The sequence below is a fragment of the Serinus canaria genome, chromosome 10 (genome assembly GCF_022539315.1).
Source record: "Serinus canaria isolate serCan28SL12 chromosome 10, serCan2020, whole genome shotgun sequence".
In the NCBI taxonomy this organism is placed as follows: domain Eukaryota; kingdom Metazoa; phylum Chordata; class Aves; order Passeriformes; family Fringillidae; genus Serinus; species Serinus canaria.
This window is the reverse complement of record NC_066324.1, coordinates 15,606,414-15,626,170: the sequence shown is the minus strand read 5'-3', so window position 1 is coordinate 15,626,170 and position 19,757 is coordinate 15,606,414. Positions and strand designations below refer to the sequence as shown.

The 19,757-nt window shown below is 39.1% G+C and overlaps 1 protein-coding gene across 4 annotated transcripts; it reads left to right on the top strand.

Moving 5' to 3' along the window:
- The first annotated feature begins 2,508 nt into the window (after positions 1-2,508).
- Positions 2,509-18,616, top strand: BNIP2 (BCL2 interacting protein 2). 4 transcript variants are annotated; one of them, XM_050978626.1, is made up of 12 exons: positions 2,509-2,620; positions 6,146-6,283; positions 6,771-6,901; positions 7,614-7,681; positions 8,325-8,498; positions 10,322-10,498; positions 11,136-11,238; positions 11,358-11,489; positions 12,116-12,202; positions 12,323-12,421; positions 13,826-13,861; positions 15,783-18,616. In XM_050978626.1, the coding sequence occupies exons 3-12, from the start codon at positions 6,852-6,854 to the stop codon at positions 15,829-15,831; spliced, it is 975 nt and encodes a 324-aa protein (XP_050834583.1). In that variant the 5' UTR covers positions 2,509-2,620; positions 6,146-6,283; positions 6,771-6,851; the 3' UTR covers positions 15,832-18,616. The 4 variants fall into 4 exon arrangements, with proteins under 4 accessions (XP_050834583.1, XP_050834585.1, XP_050834584.1 ...); XM_050978627.1 differs by having other exon boundaries at positions 2,536-2,554; XM_009089852.4 differs by lacking the exon at positions 2,509-2,620 and adding an exon at positions 2,710-2,728.
- Positions 18,617-19,757: the final 1,141 nt, after the last annotated feature.

Below are 19,757 nucleotides of genomic sequence, written 5' to 3'. Positions count from 1 at the left end.
CTGAAGTAGCTCAGGAAGCTTGGGAAGAGAGAACACGGGGACACAGACTTTTGGATCAGTAACTTACCTCATGATATGCAAAGGCTGTGAAACTCAGTGGGACAACTGAGTGCAACAGAATGGCTTTAAAGAGGAGATGACAGAAATACCAGAAGTAAAGCAGAATATTATACACCACCTACCTCTTATCCATGTATCTGAAAGCTGCTAACATGTTGATCTTGTCATTTCATATCACTGTTGTCCAAGGCAGGAGCCAAAATATTTTTATGGGCTACAGAAGCAAAGTAAACTAAAACCCAAAAACCTTACCATCAAAAAAAGGGCAAAATAAAGCTGCAAAAACCCCACACTAAAGTATCTGGATCTCCTGTATAGGGAAAATGGCAAGGAGGAATTCTGTGAAAATGCAGTCTCCACATCCACCCCCACTGGGACAGACTTTCAAATTAATGTTTTCAAGTTCCAACATTTCTGAGCTGTTGCTTGAACCACTTGAAAGGGAGACATTTCCCATCTAGTTGATGGGGGTCTTTTACATTACATGAAAATACTTTTCTAATATGTAAAATGTGAAAGGACTATAAAAAAGGGGGAATGTTTTGTATTCTGCTATTTTGGATGACTAATTTCTATTTAAAGGTTAATTGTCAATTATGTCAGACCCCAAAATTGTGTAACAGTTGATTTTCTCCACGCACAGGACAAAATGCATGCAACAGAACCTTATTCCTTCAAGCCTGTTCTCTTTGGTAATTCTTTCGTGTCAGAAACTGCTTATATTTGCAATTCTCTGATGTTTAAAAATATAATTATTCAACATTCCCCAGTAGCTGGTTCTGACCTTTTGTTTGCTTGTTTTCTCGGTTCAGTTTGAACACTTGATGGATTTCCAGCTATCTTGTGCCACCCCGTGTAAGAGATGGGAAATTACACGACTTTGTGACCTGAGTTTGGCATTGGAGTCCTGCAGCTGATATTTCCGCATTTTGAATACACTTTTCAGTTTATCAGCAACTGAAGCACATTTTAAAAAGTACTGAAAGTATTAAATATGACAATTTTTCTTAAAACATTATTTCTTTATACTTAAGCTAGCTCTACCTTTACATTTGTAACTTACATATGATAATGTATACAGCCCTCAGGCCATCTGCTGTGCATGATACTAGTTCTTTATGAATATATTTTCAATATTCTAATTAATATACCTTCATGACTGTGCTTTCGCCCTGTTATTTATAATTTTTTAATTTGCTGGTTAGTGGTGCTTGCTTTTTCTTTAGTGGTAACTTACTTTAGCCCGTTTTCCTCCATGCATTTTTCCCTTATATCCCTTTTTAATTCCTTCTACACTTCTGCATATCAGTTACATTCACTCAAAGTTCATTTAGTACCCTACAATAAAACAAATTTTGCTGCTATTGTTGTGTTTATTGGGCAATAGATCAGCTGTGATCAAGTCGGTAGCTGTCTGTATATTATGTGTTAGTAGAAAGTTCTAAACCTTAGCCAAAACTTTAATTCTAGTTTTAAACCTAGTACTATTACAATTTGGCACGTGGAAGAGATAAAAGAAATTAGATTTATCTACCTTCCCATGATTTTACTGTGATGAAGGTCTGTATTTCAGATGCTGTATTTATACAGGTGAAATTGTAGCTGCAAATGGTGTGGCGATTCTGAGGTTTTCCTCAGTACTTCGGCTACCGCTGTGTTAGTGTTGATATTACCTGTGCTCTTTTCCCTCATGCAGAAGGCTCCCCTAGCGCCTTTGACACTCATCTCACACCTTCTTGGGCTCCTGAAGCATCAGGCACGGCATTCCAGCCCTGCACGCACGAGTGGATCTGACTTTCTCCATCCCGCGTTCCGCGGGGGGCGACCCAGGACTCGAGCTCTCGGGTCAGTCCTGCGACAAGCGGCACGGGCAGCGGGGGAGGGCGGTACCGAGCACAGGGACAGCAGCTAATTAGCGTTAATTACCGCCAGCCGACGGCTGCCCAGTGCACCGCCCGTCCCCGCCGCGCTCCCGGGGGTTGGCAGCACCTCTCGGCCTGCGCCGCCCCTCAGCACAGCAGTGGCGGCCGAAGGCACTTGGCCAGCTCAGCCTGGAGACTGACGGGCGAGCTCACCCCGACTGCAGCTCGGTCCTGAGGGACAGCTCCGGGGCAGGCACTGATCTCTGTTCTGTGGCCGGGGACACGACCCGAGGGGAGGGCTGGGGCAGGGCTAGGAAAAGGCTTTCACCCAGAGGGGGGTCGGGCACTGAACGGCCTCCCCAAAGCAGTGCTCACAGCAGCAAGGCTGACAGAGTTCCAGGAGCGTTTGGAGAACGCTATCGGGCACGCGAGGGGCCTCTTACGGCGCCCGGGAGCCTCCCGCGGGGATCCCTCTGGTCCCGCCATCACGGAGGCTGCTCTGAGGGACTGCGTCCCGGCCCGCCCTCACGGCGGCGCGAGCCCCGCCCTTCGCTGCTCACGCATGCGCCTGAGTGTCCGAGCCTCGCGCGGCCCAGGCTGTCACGTGACTCGGGCGGCGGATGCGGTTCCGGGTGAGCGCGGGCGCGCAGCGCAGCGCGGCCCCGAGCGCGGCCCGGCCCTGGCCCCGCTCCCGCCAGGTACGGCCGCGGAGGGGCGGGAGCGCCGGGCCGGGAACCCCGAGCCGGGGCCGGGCTGCGCGGGGCGGGCGCGGCGTGGGGCGAGGTGGGGCCGCGGCCCGACCGCAGGTGCGCAGGGGGCGGCGGATTCAGCGCTGTGGCCTGGCCTGGCCGGGGCAGCGGCAGCGGCGGCGGCGCTGAGCAGGGACCCTGCGTCCGAGCAGCTCCTCGGCCCTGCTCGGCCGCGCCCGCCGCTCCCCCGCGCCGCTGCACAGGAAAGGGCTGTGAACGCGTAAATCTCCGAAGGGAAAATCCCCTGCCCTGCCTTGCCCTGCCCCTCCCCGCAGGATTTCGCGTAGCGCGGCTGTTCCGCTGCAGGCGTAGCGAACGCGCAGTACAGAGCCGTGTCGCGGAAGTCAGAGCTGCTTTCCAGTGCCTTTTGTCTTGGTTCCTCCTGATTTCCTGCCACTAATGCACTACGCTAAATAGTGGTTGATTATTTCTGGTTGACTTGTATGCGTGTTTAAGTCTTACAAAGGACTACCTGGGCAGGGTATAAATTCTTTGGGATTGCTTTGAAAAGTTAGTGTTTACCTTGAAATAAGTTTGAGTGGCGCAGAAATACGGACTCTTCTGTTGCTCTGGATGAGGAGTTTAAAGTACTATCCTCGAGAGGAAAGCAAGAGTTTTCAGAAGTTTTCTCTTTTAGCTGTCTGACTTTTCTGTGCTTTGATGCTGAGAGAAAGGAGTAAAAGAGACAATTGATCTGTTGAGCTGCATCCTGTGGGTTTGTGTACCAGATGTGCCTGTTCCTTGCTTTAGGCATGCTGTAAAATCAAATGTGAAAATTACTCTTAAAAGCATTTCTTTAATCCCTGAAACCTGGAATTAACTTGACACTCGGTTAATGTTTCTGTTGACACAATAAAGGTGAAACGTGGTGGGGAGAATGTAGGCTAACCTTGTTTTGAGGTCGATTTTGACTTTTTGAGATGGAAACAACTTTCTCTTTTTTGCCTGTAAGGTACTTCGTTCAGTAAAAATGCTTGACATTGTAATTGTCCTACAAAGTTAAACTTTGTATTTATTCTATTTTAGATGTGGGGGTGCTGATCAAGTACTGAATATAGGTGTTAGTATTGGATAGGCAGATGTGACCATGGAAATGTCTGGCTTGTAATTATTTGTGGGTTTGCCTGAGAACTCAGAGGTGAAAACCTAAATAATAATTTTTGAAAGCAGCCTTTTACTTAATGAATAAAATGATCTCATGCTTTCTGTTGTCCTTCTGTCCCACTGCTACTGCCACCCCTTTTTTTAGGTATTTGGGACAGACCAGAGTCTCTGTTTAGCTCTACTGTAAGTTTTTATAAATGGCAATTTTTAATAGGCTTCTTAACGCTGTTGTACTTGATATTCCAAAACCTACTAGCTAAGGCAGCTTGGTATTAATAAGAGAACTCTGAAAATTATCTATTTTTCTAGGAAAAAAGGATGAAAGCACTGATGTTTGACCTCTAGTGCAAGCAGTGACATTCTTCAGATGCAAACTTAACTAGGTTTAACCTGCTGTTCTGGAATGGAAATTTGTTCATTAGCTGTAGTGAAAGAGCAGTGGGTTTGAGTGATGTGTTCCCTTTTTGTAATACCATAACTTGCCTGTTGAGATACTTAAAATTATAAAAGGCATTGTAGAGTACTACAGTCCAGTGGCTCCAGTAAGAGAGCAGAACTTCCTGGCAACCCTGCATCCAGATATTCTTTGTTGTGTTGAAGTTTCTGACCTTTAGATAACTCTCCATCTTCCATTTCTTTATGCAAAATAGAAAGTAATGAGCAATGGAGGATAAGATCAGGCTTGCTCTTCTTAGAAACCAAACCTTTTTGAGCTGGCCATGAAGTGTGCTAGGATCCGGTAGAAATTATTTGCTTTTTTTCTACATGACTGATAAATACTTGCATTATGAAAACTTACATTTTCCAAGTTACATTTTTAGATTTACAGCTGAATTAAAAAGGCTTTGGCATTTTAAAAACATGTCAGCAGTGCCACAGCAGGGGTAGAAAGAGTATTCTAAACTCAGCTTTAGTTTGCATAAATAGAAGTAGATATTTTTTTGCCTGCTAGTAAGCATTTATATTAGTTGATGTAAAATAACTCTGTAGTCATCACTTTCCTAATTTTCTTGTAAAGATTGCCCTTCCTTCTTAATTTCTCATTCTTCTAGTTGACAAATGATAGTGCTTTTATAGGTGAGACTCAAGGTCAAAACATCCAAACCAGCTGCTTAGTCCAGGTGTCAAGTCGGATGCTGAAAACCTACATTGTCTTATCTGAAGCTGAACTCCAAGCTTGCCTTGTAAATTGCTTTCAGGTGTCCTGTGTGGTACTTAGCAAATGATTGCTTTATAATCTACTTTAATGAGAAGCTGCTGCTGAGAATTCTGCAAGTAGTGTGAGGAGAGTTCCATGAAAGCACCAGTAATTTTTAAACTTGTGTCTTAGTACAACAGGTTTATCCCAGTGGGATGAAGTAAGGGCAGGTAGAAATGCTTCTGCACTGAAAGGCTGTCCATTTGGAATGTATAGGTGTTACTTATGTTTGGTATTCTTCAAAAGTATGGGAAGAAAACTGTTCAAGTGTTGGAGCAACTCCCTGCTTTCAAGTGTCTGAGAGCTGTCATATTTGCATCAGCTGGTTCATTCCATGCTGCTGGTAACCACTGCCTTCTTCTGACTGCTGAGGGCCCCTGGGGAAACTCCCTGGGCTTCATCTCAGTGTCCTGAAACAAATGCATAGAGAGCTCTACACACATTCACTGTTACTGCTGATCCAAATGTGACCTTCCCTCTGAGCAAATATGTTGCAGCCAGCAGGTCAGTGGCCAGGAGTATCCACACCTTGTATGCTGACAACATCAACAGCTTGGTGAGAGGCAGGACTTGTTTCCAAGCAGTGTTTTAGTCAGGACAAACAGGGAGAGCTGGGAGGGCACTCACTGGGGCAGCTTCTCCACACTGCCAAAGAACAACCGAGAGGTGCAGGTGCTGAATGTCTCAAACAGGGAGAGTCTGGCCCTGAACAGGAACTAGGTTCACACCTTCTAGAAATTTTATTTAAATTTTCTGGGTGAGGGAAGCAGGGAAATGTCAGTAAAACAGGCTTAAATTGAGATCATTAGTGTTTAATTTGTAGCACTGCAGTTTTACAAAAAGATCACTTTATTTTTCTTTATTAATCCACTTGCGTAGCATAGCTTTAAGCGTTGCAGGACCCTTTAAAATCAGGTCAGGAGAAGAAAAAAATTGATTTGTCATTAAAGGAAAGCTGGTCCTACAGAACAGTAAGTGTTATTTGGTTTTCAGTCATGTAAAAAAAAAAAAAAACTGGGTTAATAAGCAGAATTGGTTACATTCAAACTTTGTCTTTACTGCTGTTCCGTGTTGATTGGTTCTTTGCAAAATACCATGGTTTCTTGTTTTGATGGATGTTGGTTTTCTTAATACCTTCATTGATAAGTTTATCTGTTTCTACCAATCTTTAGAGCCAACACAGCCAAGAGCTTCAACTGGTTTGGACTTTCATGTCAGCAGAGTGGTTTACCATGTTCTATTGTTGGGGATTCCTCATTGCTGGTGATGGGTGAGCCTGAAAAACTACAGCTTTACTTGCACATCATAGGGTGAGTGCTCCAAAACACTGCCTTAAATAGTTATCTTTAAAGTGTTTGGGTTGTTTGGGTTTTTTTTTTCTTTTTAAATGGCTTGTAGTTGAGATCTGACTGTCTGGACTTTTTCTCAAAATACACACTTATTAATTATCTCCTATAGAATCTAGGCACATGTCAGGTTTCTTACATTTTGGAGTGAACTGGTGTAATCATAAATGATAGAACAGGTTGTTCAAGGCCTTAATTTTAACTGAGGGGTTGATTCTCCTTGACTGCATTAAATCCCTTCCAACCTAAATTATTGTATGTTCAGCCCTTCCACAAGGAGTTGTGTATGGGAAAAAACAAAAGTAAAATGGAAACAAACAAAAAACTTTTCCCTGTATTGTTTTGTTTTTATTCTGCATAATACCTCAACTAGATGATAAGTTAAAGGATGTGTTGCAAGTATGGCAATTACCACAGTATTGAACTAACACCCTCTGTTATGTTCCTGCAGCTCCTCTTTAGCCCATTGTGCTGAAGACCAGAGGTTCTGCCTGATCAGGAGTCTCTGTTAGCAATTGAAGTTAGCTGGAGAATGGAAGGGGTTGAGTTTAAGGAAGAGTGGCAAGATGAAGATTTTCCAAGGTTTTGAATTCTTTTTTTAAGTAATTTGGATCAAACACATAACATCAGCAATAAGCTACTTCTTGATCTTCCTGTTGAACTAATACTCAGTAATAATCTTGGAGTGATTTCCATTAATATAGCAGTTTTGAAAAGGTTTTGTGGCATATTTCTTCAGGATTGCCACTGTTCACATTTCCAATGTTTCTAAAATGAAGATTTGCAAGCTTGGCTTTGTTTATTTCCTGTGAAAATATTTTGCAACTGCATTGTTTGCACATTACTCCCAGTGCCTCATGGCCCAAATATTTTTCATTAAGCAAAAATTCTGAGAAAGTCTTTAAAAGTTAATGCTGCTACTGATGCTTGGGCCTACAAAAAAAATTAAATCAGATTTAGATGCATTCTATGATAACATGATTAAGCTACTTCTGTAATTTATTTCTCATCAAATTTTGTCAAGCAAGAATACGACAAGTTTCCTTAAGGATGACACACTGATAGTAGTCAGTGTTTTGGTATTTGTCACAGGATGGGATGGTCACTTGAATGCTGGAAAGGAATTTTCTGCTGCCTTGGTGTTTGTTAACTGAAAGCTTGAACTTAGGCTATAAGTAAAGTTAATTCAGTACTAACTTTACAGTGGGTTTTTGTAGTAATATGTAAGTCTAAATATATGACATTTAAAAAAATGTCAAAGCAGGTTTGTAACAATAATTTCTTTGTGTCCCAGGCCCCTGCCAGAGGATGATCCTGTTGAATCTGATGCATTGGCTGCAGCTGGAACAGAAAATGAAGCTGGTAAGAACATTCCACTCCAGTCCAGCTGACTGCTTCCAACTTAAAGCTCCTACTGACTGCTTCCTACTTTAAAGCTCCTTGGTGTGGGGGGGATTTTATTGCTGGTTTTGTTTTGGGGGTTTTGGTTTTTTGATTTTGTTTCATTGATTGGAATTTTGGAGGTTTTTGCATTTAAAATTTGTTTGGATTTTGTCTGTCTGCTTTACTTGCAGCATTTCCAGTGCTGGATTGGTAATCTGATTTTTATCCCTTGCTTTCAACTCCTGTCTAAATCATGCCAATATTTGCCTTGTACCTCGAAGCATTCTGTGTATTCACAGAACAGAAGCAAGTGCTAGGGACATGAATCTGTTGTATTATGTACAAGATTTATTCAGTGTAATATCTGGAGCAGCTCCTGGGACACTTGGGCAGGGGTAGTAGTGTCTGCCACCCTGCTCAGACTGTGTGCAATGGGTAACTTGATAACTTTTACCTGCTGTTCTTTCCATCCCCTATTAAAGTCTTACTGCAAAGATACCTTGTTTAAATTAAGGGCATTAATTTATAATGCATTATGAGAAAGAACTGTGCTCTTCTGTCTTGGTAATATGCTTATCTAAACTTGCTTTAGATTTGAAAATAAATAATTTGTTTTCTTTAGATACAGAGGGTAATGGAACCAAATTGAGGAAGAAACTAATGGCTCCAGATATTAGCTTAACTTTGGATCCCAGTGAGGAATCTGTTTTGTCTGATGACTTGGATGAGAGTGGAGAGATTGATTTGGATGATTTAGATACTCCTTCAGAAAACAGCAATGAATTTGAATGGGAAGGTGAGTATTTTGGTTCTTTTGTTGGATGCTCTAAAATATGTTCTTATGTGCAGGTTGACTGTTTCTCTAGTAAGGCATAGCTATGATTCAATAGTGCAAGAGGAGAAATACAAAGGTAGATTATATTAGGAATTAGAAATAGGTGCAGTGACTTTTTAAAGAGCAAATCAGACCTCATCTGATCAATAAACAGGCAAACAGTTACTAGCTGTAACTGCAGGGAAACTTAGGTGAAGATCATCTACATATGCATCTGTAAGATTTGAAGTTATGAAAAATCTCTATTGCGGTAAGTTTTTAAGAACCACCCAACAGAAAAAAGTAATCAAGGTATTTTACATGTGTTAGAAACTAGTTTTAAATGGAGGGAGCCAAACAAAAGGATATAGATTAGCTACTCAGAAATCGATGAATTTCAATTTAAGGAGGACTAAATAGTATTTTTAAAAATACTAAGTAATACCTGATCTCAAATTTTCCTGTGGTGACAGTGACAAAAGCTCAGTAGCCTTAGAGTATGCATATTTCCAGACTGACTAAAGGCAGCAGAAGGGCTTTTATTTTATGTCAAGAAATTCTGAAATTACTTAATAGGAATTTAAAGTAGCTATAGCCACACTAGTAATGATCTCAGTTTTAAGACATTAACAGGTGTTATATCTTATAGGCAAAACCTGGAGATTCTAACAAATTTTATTTGAGATAAATGTTTTGTGTAGGACTTAAAGCACAAATTTCAAAATTGGAGTTTAATGATGTCTTAAGGCCCTCTTTATGGAAGCCAAGAACAGTTGTTTTGGGCAAATTGTTGGAGTCTCTAACATGTGTAAACTTCATGGTTTAGGAATGTCTCTAATAAGTAAATATGTAAACTCAATTGTTATTTTCTCATCCTGAATATAAAATAAATTCCTGAATAAACAGGAAGGTCTTTTTTCACTGTTACATTTGAAACACTACCTGTGGAGAAAGAAACACTCTTGAGAATAAGGGGGTGGTTTTGGTTTTTAAACAGCTAAAGGCATATTGCAGTGGAAGTTTCCTTAACAGAGACTGTGTGTTTAAATTTGTAAAAGGATTTTCAGTGTTTTAAAGAAGAAGAATTGGTATTTATGGTTGCTTTTGCAGTGATGCAAAGGAAATGTTCCAGATGTTTGTGTCTTGTTTTTAAAAGTGGCTGAAAAGGGTTTCTGTCTTTTCTTCCTTTAATGCTGCTGTCTTCATTTTCCTGGAAGGATAGTTTCAATTAACAGCTTTGTTTCGGGAACAGACAACTAACTTGCAGTAGGTTTTTCTCGCTTTGGGTAAGGTCCATGCAACAAAGTCAAGAATCATAATTTCATTGGAGCAAATTGTCTTACAGATTCCTGTCAGCACAAATTTCATCTATTTTGATTGCACACGTGAATTAGATTTAATTTCCAATAGATTTGTCTGCATGTTTGCTTGCAAGGTACCTCAATGTTTTGAATCATGCTTCATGTAAATCTGTGATCAACCTCTGTAATTCTCTGTAATTGGAGTTAACCACTTTGTCTATTTTGGTGAAATTCATTGAGGTCTGTATTCTGAAAGCCTACAATTAACTAGGCTTCTCCATGAATGGAAATTTTTCATATACTTGTAACAGAGAACATTACAGTCAACAGATAACTGCCTACATGAGTATGTTAATTAAAATATCCATGACATCAGCTGGTGTGTCTGACTGGCTGAAGAATACCAAAACAGACTAGATAGCAAAGTGGTTAACTTGTGTTGTAGCTGATTGTCACTATGCATGGTATTCATAATGGGTCTTCAACATGTTCTCATTTTGGCAGATGATCTTCCAAAACCAAAAACTACTGATGTCATTAGGAAAGGCTCCCTGGCTGAGTACACTGTGGCAGAGGAGAAGGATGACGGTCGCCGCTGGCGAATGTTTCGGATCGGAGAACAGGACCACAGGGTGGACATGAAGGCAATTGAACCATACAAGAAAGTTATCAGTCATGGTGGTAAGGATTGGTGCTCTGAGGAACTGCTGAGCAGCTGCTTCTTTAAGCTGGCGTGGGGGGGCAGAGGAAGAGCTTTGGGCAGGAAGTTTTGTGGTAATTAATTTGTTGCAGTGTTAAGACATGGTTGATAAAATATTTTTTATCTATTAAACTAAAGTTCCAAAATGTCAAATGGTCACGTGCACTAAAATGCACCTGTGTAATAATATATGTTTATCCTACAGTGTCACTGCTACCTAATTTTTTGGTTTCTAGACTATTGAAAACATTAACTACTGATCTAGTAAGGCAGAAATCAATTCATTACTCTTTCCAGCAGTCTGTGAAGTTTAGGTTGGAAGAAAAGTTGATTAAACTTTAGGAGCATAAGATATTATTAAATGTACTGAGGTCCTACACTGAAACATTGGTTATAGATAAAGTGTTTGATTGACATCAGTCAGTCGTTGCTTTAGAAGTCAACAAACTTGAAAAAGATACCTTGATGTTTTCTGTAACTGTATGAATGTGTCCATATGGATGTGTGTACATCTCTTGAAGAAAAATAATGAAAAACCTTACTGAATGTGCTTGACTTTGTGTAAATGTAGTCAGTGTATTGTCACCTTTGTCACTACTGCTGCTTATTTCTTTTTAGGTTATTATGGTGATGGGTTAAATGCCATTGTTGTGTTTGCTGTTTGCTTCATGCCTGAGAGCAGCCAGCCTAACTACAGATACCTAATGGACAATCTATTTAAGTAAGTAATCCTCTGCCTTTCTGGGGTTTTGTTATTTTTAATATATTTGAGCACTACTAGGAATTACTTTCAAATGAAGATTGTGTGGATATTAAAGTTTTCTTTGCTTGTCTCTCCAGGTATGTAATTGGCACTTTAGAGCTGTTAGTAGCAGAGAACTATATGATAGTTTACCTGAATGGTGCAACAACACGGAGAAAAATGCCAAGTTTAGGCTGGCTTAGGAAATGTTACCAGCAAATTGATAGAAGGTAAGAAGCTCTGCAATATTTTCTTACAATATTCACATGCCTAGAGATAGACATATTTAGGAAAAACTGCTGTTTGATGTGGTGCCTGATCCCTTCTGGTTAAGATTTGATGAAGGAAATTGGTGTACTGAAAACCTCCTCCTAAACTAGGCAATGTGGGATGATACTACAAATAGGCTTGTGTAGTGTTGTGTGGTGGATTTTTTGGTTGGTTGGGAGTTTTGTGTATGCTTTTGGTTGCTCTTGTTGTCAGGGTTGTTTTTTTAGTGAAAATAGTACTCTTAGAATACTGAATACTGTTATCCTGTAGAATATCCTAACCACTGAATGTAACAGCGTAAGGTAGGTTCTTTGTGAACCATTTTATCATTAGTTCTGTAAAGAAATTCAAAGGAGCTTCTCCTTGGAATATTACTTCCTTGTCAAATTGATACTGAATCTTTAGTTTTTATTTTACAGTTGTATAGTATTTTTCCCTCTGATGGAGGTTGACTTCTAATAATGGGATGTCAGAATACTTTGTTGATGTGACAATTGTGCTTCTAAAAACATACTACTTACATATTCCAAACCCTGGTCATGCTGCCTTTTTGTTCTAGTAATTATCCATTGTTTAAATCCTTCAGGTTAAGGAAAAATCTGAAATCATTGATCATAGTTCATCCTTCCTGGTTCATCAGAACTCTCCTGGCCATCACAAAACCTTTTATTAGGTAATGCTCTGGAAACTTATTCATAAATAATTCTGACAACTGTTTGCTTTGAACTTACAAGACTTTTCTAGTGAAAAATGTTTTGAGTTGTAACTGTACCTTGCATTTGTTCTTCCACAGCTCAAAATTCAGCCAAAAAATTAGGTATGTCTTTACCCTGGCAGAACTAGCTGAACTCATCCCCATGGAATACGTTGGCATCCCAGAATGCATAAAACAGTACGTTTTCTTATTCCAATATCTTCTACATTGATCATGGTTTAGGATGTTGTAATGAGTGATTGCTTTGAATGTAACACCTGGCACATAATGACTTAACTGAGATTATTGCTCTCTTGGAGGAGTGTCCATGTTTGACCTCATTGCTAAAGGCAGTTGGGAATGGAGTAGCATGGACAGCCAGAATGTCAATGTATAGTCATTTTCACAGTGAGCTTTGTGCAATTGCTAAGTTGTGGTGTGTGAATTAAGCCTTCTAGAGAAGGTCTCATTCTAGTTGTTCTGCACCTTAGTATGTATAATAAACTGGCTTGTGAATGAGAAATTGTGGGCATGTTGATACTGAAGTTAGTTATAATGTCTTCTAAAGCATTTAAATTTAAATGTGGAACAAGTTAAGTGCTGAAATGTCACTTGGATTGGGTTTTCATTGGAAAGAAAAGCAGTGATGGGAAAATACTGAATCCCTACCCACTACAGTTCTAAACTACTTTGGTAAAGAAGTGAAGATAACATCAATGTCATTTTTTTCCTTCCCGTCCAGATAAAAATAGCCATTTTAACATCAGCACAATTCTGCTGTCAAACAAGATGATGATCCTCTTGTCAAAAGCTTTTGTGAATGCAGTTATAGAGAGTAGAAACCATAAACTTGGGTCTTGAGAAAACCAGATGAAAACACTAGCAATCCTGATGACAGCCTATTAGAGGGTGTGACACACAAACCCTGTGTTGTCTGCCTATCGTAATAGGTGACACAAACTGGGGGAAGGTGGCACTGAGGGCACAGCCATGCTGGACAAAGCCTCGTACCCCCTGCAGATGGCTGGTTATTTCAGTAGACATCCAGCTGCTGTCAGTTCCACAATTTAACTCTGTAAGACAGATAAACAGTTTTCATGGGGTGGGAGTGAAACACATGACAAAGACTGCTGAGGCAGTCTTGTGCTGTCTTAAGAATTTTTTTGCCTGGGGCTTTATGGGTGTGTTATGAATATTCAATCTGTTATTCTGAGTTTTAAAAGATTTCTCTCTGTATTCATGAACATTTAACTGTTCTGTAAAGTCTGGACATGGTTAACTTAAAGAGTTAATTCTCAGATTTCTGTGAAGGATTACATCTGGCTTCAAACTGTTATGGATGCAGGCTTTTAATTTTATTGATGAATGCTAACACTGTACAAGAGGTCGTATTGTATTCATTTGTTATGTTGTAGTAAGTAAATCTTAATGGTTTTTGTTTACTGCTAATAAATGTTGGAGGTACACTGGGTTTTTTTCTTAATTATGTCAGTTTCAAAATTAAGTTTCTGCAGACTATTGACACTAATACTGGTTTGCAGCTTCTATTGATTTTGGCCTTTATGTGTTATATTTACTGAAATAAAACTTTTCCTCACCAAGGTATGAAGAAGAAAAATTTAGAAAGAAACAGAAAAGGTATTCATCTTTTGATTAGGGTTGCATCTAGATAAGTCAATTTGCACTGCAACTAACTCCCAGTTGATTGGCTTGCATAAAGGAATAAGCATTTGTAAATATAAACATGCACTAGTGCCCAAGTGTTTCTGCATGGCAGCAACTATACTGTACTTGCAGGCAGTATGGAATCTGTAAGAACTCACCCTGGGTGTTCAGATAGCTATTTGCAAATAGTTTCTATTACACTTTTATGTGAGATGCTCACTTTTAAGGGGACATATGGGTTCTCAACTTGAAGAGGCAAAAGTAGTGCTTCTGTATGAAGCCATTAAAGCGAATGTCATTGTTTCTAACAGGAACTGATCTCTGGAGATGAGCTGTATTTAGGTGCTAAGCTGTAGCTATGCATTAGCAGAGATGCAACTCTGTAAGAAGTTCTAATACTGAATCTTGTATTTTTGGTATTTGCTACTTTTTTACTTATTAACTTGGATAGATCCAACTAAATTAGTAGTTTAGTGCTGTTTGTATTTGCAGTGCCTACGTTCCTTCCTAATAAATACTTTGTTAATATCCAGTCTCCTGCTAACTATTCAAGCTATTCCACAACTGATGAATTTTTTTGAATGGATACATTATTTTTTCACTCACTAACAAATAGACTGAAATATTTTGCTACTAACTTTGCAGTTTTTTTAATTACTTTTCGTTTGTGTGCCTAACTGTTAAGTAAGGCTTATTGCCTAAATTGGGTAGGAGAACACTGAGATTGAAGTAAAAGGAATTTAAATTATTTCTGGAAGTTCACATGTAAACTTAGTCACGTGTTGAACATTCTTCAGGAATTACTCCAATTAAGTGATAATTTTAAAAATCTCTAGTAGAACAAGCAATTTTTAGTGTCCCTGTTGATAACTTCACCTATACTACCATCACTTTTGTAAAAAGCAGTATGTTCTTCAGTCAAAATTAGATATAGGGATCACAGGCAGAATTGGATACTGAGCCTTCAATCAGGTAGAAAGCAGCTCCTTTTTGTGGATTTGTGGCCCAAAGGAGCTGTCTCTGTTTCTGTCATTTTGAAAAACTGGCTGGTTATAGTTTGAGAGACTGGACAGGTATGTTAGATAGATTGTTAGAGGTAGTCTCTCACTTTAGAACTGCTGTTGATTTTAAAATTAATTTACCTCCATGCACAACTGATTTGCCAGAAGACTGTAGCTGATTTGCAAGACTGTAGCTTGTTCTTACTGTAAAGAGGAAAAGTACATTTTGTGCAGGGCTTTCAATCCAATCATCCCCTGGTTTCTGCAAAGCAGCATTTTGTTTGCTGGTCCCAAGGCAGATAGTGAAAAAATAAGGTACAAAGTCAAACCCACTTTGATCAGCATGACGGTGAATTTTTCCAGGGTAATTGCAAGCGTCTTAGAACATCATAGAAAAATTAATGCAGTTAAGGAGCCTCTTCACTTTTGTTAATTTAACTAGTGCTGTTACCTTTAATATTATAATAATTAAGCCAAGAAGGTAATTCAGTGCTTATAAATTCATCAGTGGTAGTGCTTGCCAGTATTGTCATGTTACCTGTGCTGTATTTCTGCTTGCATTTGTTATTATGAGCACAGACCATGCTTTTTTCTTCTGCAGTCAAACTTGACTTGCACTTTTTAAATGCTTCCTCTCAAGTGCTGTTGTTACTTAAATGGTTTCCTAACAGTTTTAATTAATTTCTAGGGGGTGGTAGGAAAATAGATATCTAAAAGAGCCCAAACATCATGACTACATTAAATAAAAATCTTAATTTAATATTTATTTACTAAAACTTTTCCCATATAAAAGCTTTGTGTTTTCCTGTTAAGGTTAATAATTTTTTCTTAATAATACGAGCTATCAAACTACGTTAACATAGTTTCATCTTACTACTTTCTTTGCTAAGCAGAGTTGACCAAGAGCTGAATGGAAAACAAGAGCAGAAAAGTGATGAGTAAGTTTGGAGTCCAAACAAGACTGAAGAATACGCAGATGGAAGGATGCTGTTTGTGCTCCATTACAGTGCATTCTCTGTGTGTATGTATTATATAATCTGTTGCAAAAGGTGCTTTGGACTAGCACACCATGAACTGCTTACTGCTGTATTGGTTTGTCTTGACTTTAATTGCTGTTTATGTAATCCTTTTATACTGCTAAATGGCAAAGAACCCCATGTTTTCAGAGGATGTTCTTGCAACTGTTTATCTAAATGATGCATGTTCTTCAGTAAAATATTTATATACCTAAATGTTAAAGGAAAGAGATAATATATATATTTTTATGACTGAACAATATATTGTGTGTACCTGCTGAAGGAATTCATTTGCAGGTATGCAAGGCCATAAGTTACTTGTTGTTATTGTATAAATCTGTTTTGCTGTAAATGGTCAAGTGCATTTCTTTGTTGTCATGAAAACTTGTTTGGATATTAACAATCATTATTAACTTGGCTTTCACAAATACAGAGATCCTTATTTTTGTTCATTTACCTTACACAAGCTCACTCCTTTACCTCACTAGAGTGAGCTTCATCTTTGGTGTCTTTCAGTCCATCATTCAGGATGCAGAACTGCAGTTCTGTGGCTGGCAGTTTGGTGGCCAGGAGGTTTTAGCCTAAGCCACAAAAGCTGAACTGTCTGCTGGTAAGATACCAGACCTTTTTCAGTTGAAGTTGTGAATTTAGATTCTGCTTCAGTGTGTCAAGACTGTCTCAGCTAGCAGTAGGAAATGAGTTCATTGCAGTTCTTTGTGGGTGAATCTTGATGGTTACTGGTGGGAACTCTGGTCATGCTCAGTAAAACCTGGGACCTACACAGGTATTCTATCCACAACACCATTTTTGGGGCAGAAATATGAGAAGTTTTATGCTACCTGTGTAATTCTTGTAGATAAAAAATCAATTTCTAAAGCTGTCAGGCACATGATACCAGCACTAATTTATCTTTTAAGAAGTGTTTTAAAGGTTGGGGTATTTTCACTCCCTGCAGTGGTGGTAAATCTGTGTCTGCAAGAGGTTTTCTTGGACACATAACAAATGTGTCTAGGCTTACTGGGACAACAGTGATGCACTGGTTGACACATTGTAAAAGTTTGTAACATCTTTTGATAAACATTGCATTTTCCATGTAAGGGCAGGTGTATGCAAATAAATTCATTCAGGAGTTGAGCAATATAATGTTGTAGCAAGTATATTAAATCTTTGCTTTTGGTGTTTATTGTGCTCACAATTTTGTCTTAATGCTAAAAAATATCACTTTTAAACTATATTTAATGTTACTCAGTTACCTTATAAAAAAAAAAGTTATGTTCAATCAGATTATTTCATGACACTGATAAACAGCAGTTGTGAGATATTCCCTGGTCAAGACTTACCACGTAACAATTAATCCACTGTCTCCAGTGATACCTGCATAGACTCTGAGAGCATATGGATGTCAGGTGAGGAGGGAAAACTGCTCATGTCTCTGGAGGTTTACTTAAGTCTGCAGTTCAGATACTTTCATCTCAAGATCTAAGTCCTTTTCTTCCAGTAGTTTCTGTATCAGAGTTTCAAAGAGATTGATAGGCAGGATGTATTCACACAACAATAATATCAATGCCTTGCATCCACTCCATCAGGTTTGGCTCTTATTCTGAAAGCAGAACACAAATGCACTTTCTTTGGGGCTGTCTTATCTCCTGTTTCAGTTTTGATATTGACACAGATGACTGTAAAGTTCAAGTCAGGACATGGAGCTCTTGCAGCCTGTTTATTTCTGATACTTTCACGGTGTGGTCTGTATGACCCTGCACTCGGATTTTTACTGGGTTTGCATGTGCCCTAAGCTAAACAGGAACCATTCTGATTATCTCATTTCCATTTTTTCCTAATTGATATAAGGATTAGTCTCAGTAAAATTATATTTTTTGGGGAGGGATTGTAGTTCTCTGTGTCCTGTGGCTTCCTGTGTGTACAGTGCAGTACAGAGTAGCCACTGCTCTGTACATGCCACATTTACCAAATGATGGGGTTGTTATTGTGTTTCCTGGTGGCCAAGGATTCTACAGTTTCATGCTGCAGTAGTGTAATTTCTGTTGGAAATGTGTATGTGCTTATAAATGGTTTATTCCTCTAGTTTAAGTTGTGAATGAGTATACAGCACAGCAGTTGTTCTGTCTCTGAAGATATGCAGCTTGAGAAAGAAGTGTACTAAAGAATTATTCCCCTCTGCCTCCTTGCAGCTCATCATTCAGTGGTGAGGTGGATGTTTACAAAAAGCTAAGTGGTCCCAAAGCTATGGATAATGTTTTGTCAAACTTAACTTTTTTAAAATCTATAATATAATGTAATATATTTTAATATTTAAAAACCTGAAAAGTTGGAATGTCATACTTAAATAAAAATTATTTCAAAACTTGAATCACTTTGTGATAAGATACAGTATTGGAGGGAATTCACCTTTCCATGGCACTTCCTTCTAAAAGTAAAGAGTAATTTTGCTAGAATTTGGTGAGCCCTGTCAAGAAAAAATTTTATGAGTCACTGATTTACCTCTGATTTGGAGGTCTCTTTTATTTATATTTATATATGTAGTAGTAAGTCATTACCTATCTCATTATTGCTGTGCACAGCTGAAATAGAGATGTTGGGGCCAGTGGCCTCTCGAGGTGACATTTGTAATGATTTCTGCAACGGGTTAAATTCAGAAGTGGCAAAGAGATTCTGGAGAAAGTGTCATTAAAAACTGTTGAGTAGACTCTGGATTGGCTTGAATGTTTTTGATCTGTGTAAAATGGCAGAAGAGCCATGTTCTGTTGGAGGGTAATGGGAAAGGATTTAGTGCTGAAGCAGACTGAAGAACTTTTATTCCAAAAACAGTAGAACTAGCTAGAATAATATGTAACCTTGTTCATAACAACAGAGTTTGGCATATTTTTTCCTTTACTTTCAGCAAACAAGCAAACAGCCCCAGTTGCTGTGAGGAACGTTGTCCTGAGACACAGCAGCTACACTCCAAACTGCAGCCCACTAGGATATCAGAGCCTGTGTCTGTTTCAGCAGCTTTGCTGCATCATACCCCAAATGCTCTAACGACAGTTTAAAACTTCCAGCAGTTAGTTGTCTCATACTTCAAGGTAGATTACATGTGGTAGTAATGGAATCTTTTATGAAGGACCTCCAAGTGTGTCATGGGCAGAAGATGTTGTTGCTGCCTGGTCATGTCAGCTTCACTGATGCTGTCTGCTGAAATGTCTGTAGTTGACTGAAAAATAGTGAACTACATTGTGAATAGGCACTTTATTAACTGAATCTGTCACAAGGCAGAAAGTTTCTTGGTTAAAAGCGTATTTCAGTATCAAACTTTTGTCAGTGTATCCTACAGATTTATACAGTATTTAGTATCTAGAAAGGTGGTTTAAACTCCTGTCTGCTCAAAAGCTGTTGTCTTTGGAAAGAACTTGAATTCTCAAGTCACTCCAGTCTCCCTCAAAAACTTCATGTGAGGGATGGAGAGGAGAGGGATAACAGCTTGCAAGCTTTTTGTAGCCACGGAAGCCTTACAAATCTTGCAGTCAAAATTCTCACTCAGTCCTTGTGGATGCAAGTCATTGTCAAGAGGATTTGTTTCACATTTGAAACAAGTGCTTTAATTATACTTTTTAAGGACACCTTCTTTAAGTCAGAGTAACACTCTGAAATGTAAGAAATATTTAAATATTCATATTCTGAAAGACATCTTGCAGCTTTCCTAGCTTCAAAATTCTCTGTTTCTTTTATCACATCTCATTACCCATATTAAACTAACAGGAAAAAAGAGCATTTGTGAGGAGGTGCAGTCATGTTAGTTTTTCATCATTCCCTTCAAGCATGACTGAGATCAGTGAAATTAAAGCCATTCTTTGC